Below are 4,869 nucleotides of genomic sequence, written 5' to 3' on the forward strand. Positions count from 1 at the left end.
TTGTGTCATTTGCTCCACTCCTCACTCGACCCTGGAGCGGTTCTTGGGGCTGAGGACGCCAGCGGCAACGCAAAATGCTGCGAAAGCTCAACGAGTTGCACCCTTTCTGTTGTTTGGCCTCAAATAGAGGAACTCAGAGTGACCCCTTGTGGACATGGCGGGGCATCAGTTTTATTAAACAGACACTAGAAGCAAGATACTTACGTACAGTGTATGAACAGGAACGGGAGATTTCTGCTTCGAAACCTGTTTCCAACTTACTGTGAACACCGTTTAAACTCATTATTCGTTTAAGTCACGGACTTATGTGGTTGTTTTTGCTTGTACTGTGTTGTGAAAAGGGCTTGGTCGCTTCCTGAGTTCCCTTCTTTTTTGCATGTTTTCTGCATTTCGGTCAAAAAACGTGCAAACAGATCAATTTAAATATTAGTCAGAGACGATAGAATTAAAACTCAAAATTGAGTTTTTTTTTAAACGAAGGTGTTTATTATTTAGGGAGAGAAAATAAAAACCCTACATGGATTTGTGTGGAAAAAGTGATTGCCCCAAACCTAACAACTAAAATCAAGCTTTTGTGATAATGTGCATTAACTCTTTTACAGTACTGGAGGAATTTTTCAATAAAAAGTTTTTGAACTAGGATTTGGGGGATCTATCGCAATATCGAAATTAGTGCATTTCGCAAAACTGCAATGGAAGCAATTTTTTTTAGCATCAAATGAGTCACATGACCAACAACCGGAAGCTCCTACTGGAGGAAAAGACGAAGAAGACGACAGGAAGAGGTAGTATGATGGTAACGCATGTTGTTTTTTAATGACTGATTGTGTGAACAAACTTATTCGTGCGTGATTTTAATTGCGTTTCTTATTCCATGGAAACAGTGCAACTGAGAAATTGCGTCTTTTTGACGTTAGCAGAATATCGACAACATTGTGTATCATGTAGTACTTATGGAAACCTTCATGACTGTTGTCATGAAGCGTCATTTGGTAAAAAAAAAAAGTCATGTTTAATGCAAAGTTGACACTTTTAATAGACTTTTAATGCAACTTTGCATTAAAAGTGTCATTTACCAAACGGCTTCATGACAGCAGTCATAAACATTCATAAAGACTCTTGCGTGTTCATAACAAGTGTCATATTTATGACAGCATAATGTCAGTCTTATGCACAAATTGTTAGAGTAAAAAATAGTGACCCTCGTTTCAACTGAGAGCTTCAAAATTTAACTGTGTGTTAAATTTGTTCTCTGTGTAAAATATCTTCATTGTGGAGGAGGATCACTAGATGGCAGTGTAGCATTAACGGTCTCTTACTTGAATTAGTAAAAACTTACAAATGCAGGAAAAGGTCAAAAAAGAGGGGGGAACAGGACGATACAGGTTTAAGATGTTCAAACTGCATTCACACACACACACTCACACACACACACACACACACACACACACACACACACGCACACGCACACACAACAGGCTGGTGTTCTGCGTGCGTGTGTGAGGAGGTGCTAAATCCCAGAACAAACACGGCCCACACTCACATCTCTTTGCCTTACAGGTCGCCACCGTGCTGGAGAGGATTCCAAGATGGAAATCAAAAGAGAGCACATTTGCACATTGCCTGCTGACACAGTCACACTAAGAACAGACAACAAGAGTTAAGCCAATTGACCACTGACACAGCTCTCAACCTCTCCTTGACTGCTCACATTAAAACCCAGAAAACACCCTATTAATGTGATTTATTAATTGAATTATATTTTGTGCGGTTTTCATCTTCCCCAATCAATCACTCACCGTAATTTGCTATCTATTCAGTAACGATGTGAGGTTTTGATTCATTCCTGCCAACGCGGTCTGTTTTCTGCCCGTCCTGTCATCCTCAGCTTTCTTCAAAAGACGTCGATCTGCTCTCTCAACTCTTCGCTCTGCACTCTCTCTCTCTCTCGCTTTCTCTCTCGCACAGCTGCTGACTTCCTCTGAACCGGGCTGACTTAGAAGGAGTGCAGAGGACAAGGTCGGCATCTGCGTCAATAATGCATGCGTCGGTGAGGCCAGCTCGGGACAGAGGCCGTTTCTTTTAAACAGGGCAGCTTCAGACATCCGACTCATGTACAGGAATCTATTAAAAATAAAACAAGTGGTCGGACAAAAGCGCTAGACTCAGCTGCGGGCCTCTGGAGTCCTGAGCTGGTTGCTAACCAGCACCGAGCATGTTACGTTCAGATGCTCTAATAGACATTAAATAGTAAGCGGCGAATTTGAAAAAAAATTGGATGAAGGTTTCTGCTTTCCAGATGGTTAACCTCCATCTAAGAGGAGCACGGACAAGCAAAACCTATTAGATGAATCAAAGGGGTGAATGAATGTTCAAGGTGGAAGGCGAAGGAAGAAGAAGAAGAAAAAAAAAACTAGACAAAAACACACAGAATGCAGCTCAATGTAAAATTATTCATATTGCAGTCAACTTTGTTTAAATAGGCACGTTCAAGACATCCATGTTCAGTATTCTTTTTTCCTGATGTCTGTTCATTGACTTCATTGCGTCGTAGTAGACCAAGAAAAAGTTGCATCTTGGTTTGAAGTGGAAGAAAATCAGTACATAGTGTTTGGGGATTTATTATTTTTCTTTCCACCAGTAGAAGTCTGAAATATAGCAAGCATTTTGTATTTAAGCCAAAATAAATCCAATTCTTCCATCAACTTGTTAGCTAGTTGATGGAAGACTTGACTAACAAGACTAACAAGACTAACAAGACATAAGGTATGGTTGAAAAAAGAAAATAGAGGCGATAGTAAATTTGTGGGTAAAAAAAAAAAAGATTTACGACTAAAAAAAATAGGCAATAGCAATAATACACAAACGATTGCAACTGGAGAATAATCAGACTAAGTCCAAATCCATATGGCATGAACAACACTGGTGCTGTCCTGAAATCCTTCTTACCAGCAGGGATCTTCCAGCAGCTTTTATGGCACACATTCAACTACATGCCTTTTTCCGGACTATGTGAAACGACTCCAAAGTGATTTACACCATTTTGTATTCTCAGATATCTGCACAGTTTTATTCAAAAATATATCCTAACCGCAGCATGGAGCATTTTGAAGTGGTTTCATTGTTGTATAATCCATCCGTTTTGTGCTTAATCATTATTTTATCAGTCAAAACAGATCAAACCTGTTTTTACTGGTATAACATCAATGTAAAAAGAAGCTTAAATATGGTTCAGTTTCAAAAAGTACTCATCAAATGCAGAGAAAGCTGTAATACTTTAACAGTTTGTTTAATAATGCGTTTTGTCAACGCATCCCTGGAGGACGATCTTTTTCTTGATGTGGGCCCAGAACAAAAATGAATTTGACTCCCCTGATATATAGCAAATCTTGAAGAGTTTTGCTTTCTGTCAAGACAAACTGTCTTTGAGTTACATCTGCAAAGACAGACGGTCAAGCCTTTGTTGTCTGAATGAAAAAAGCGGGTAAACGCAAACATGCAGGTCGTGCTTTTCAGATTTGTGTTTATGTTAGAAGCTTCTTTATGTTGGTCTCTTGCATACAATCTCAATATCAGACATTTACGTGAACTTCTAGCGAGGTGCTGCGCATCCACTCATATCAGATTCACCCCCTTCTAAATCCTTAAACTTACAAATCGACTCCAGTGACCCGAGATAAAGGATCACCTGCACACACACGCACGAGAGTCTAAAATCAAGCTAAAGCTGCTTAAGGACACGAGAGTGAGTGCGAAATGGAGAAGCACAAAAGTAACCGCGCATGGAAGGTAACCTGCTACTATGACCTCCCCCTTCCTTTAATGGTGGATTCGGGCCGAGTCGCCTCGAGCATTTTACTGTCCATTTACAGCAAACCTTCTCCATTGCCTGCTCTCTGTCCTTCTCCTCCCCTCTGCCACTGCTCTCCACAACAGAGGAGTTAAACCTCTAAAAGGCCGAGCTCCAGCAGAAACCATTAGCAACACCCCCCTAGGTCACTGCTACCACTACCATCTCTCTCTCTCTCTCTCTCTCTCTCTCTCTCTCTCTCTCTCTCTCTCTCTCTCTCTCTCTCACGTACACACACACACACGGCTGTCAGTCGCTTTGCTCCTTGGCGGACACTGCAAAAACTGGATATCAGTTTTGAAAAATTAACCACGGATCCAGGGTTCCATTTCACTCTCCTTGATCTTGCACTAAATCGGGAAGCTGTTTCACCGTGCCGACATCATTTGACTTTCATGTGATGAAACTTTAATAGATATTCCCTTCCATACCCTCCAATTTACTCCTGCAAGTGAGTATAAAGTATAAATGTGCATGTGCTGCCAGAACGACTTCGCTGGCCGTCTGACGTCCCTGTTGTGTTCGGAGGTCTGTGCTTGTAAAGAACACAGAGAATAGAAAAGCTTTAAGACTGTTTCAGTTGGATCATAGTTTGGATTTGTGAGGTACAGATCCACTTCTGGTTTGTTTGTTGGATTGCCACAATCTGGTCTTTCAACTCTATTTACACCTGCAAATGTGGACCTGCTAATTCCGCTGACCCCTGACAGAAAGGTGCACCGCTTTTCAAGCGACCCTCCCTCTAATTCCACTTGCGTCCTCTAGATGGCAGTCGAAGAGCGCGTTTGGTCTTCGCTCCGGTCTGATGACCTCCGCTGCCTGTGGAGGAGAGGCTGCTGGCGCTCGGGGTGAACCATCCTATCGGTTTGTAAATGGAGGTTAAATTGATAAGGACACCCGGACCTCGGTCAGTCCCCGACCTTTTGTTAGGCGCACAGAGGTTCGGAAATGAGGCAAGCTTTTCATAAAAGAGCTGTCACACACACACTGTGATGCATGCTAAAGCCTTTAATGCAATA

At 41.7% G+C, this 4,869-nt stretch overlaps 1 protein-coding gene across 1 annotated transcript in view; it reads right to left on the bottom strand.

The window, feature by feature from the left end:
* Positions 1–4,592: 4,592 nt before the first annotated feature.
* Positions 4,593–4,869, bottom strand: part of six3a (SIX homeobox 3a) — a 10,392-nt gene continuing 10,115 nt past the window's right edge. The window contains exon 3 of the mRNA XM_008429003.2: positions 4,593–4,770. Within this exon, the coding sequence (XP_008427225.1) occupies positions 4,593–4,770 (178 nt within the window). The remainder of the gene's footprint in view (positions 4,771–4,869) is intronic.

This window comes from Poecilia reticulata, linkage group LG15 (genome assembly GCF_000633615.1).
Source record: "Poecilia reticulata strain Guanapo linkage group LG15, Guppy_female_1.0+MT, whole genome shotgun sequence".
Classification (NCBI taxonomy): domain Eukaryota; kingdom Metazoa; phylum Chordata; class Actinopteri; order Cyprinodontiformes; family Poeciliidae; genus Poecilia; species Poecilia reticulata.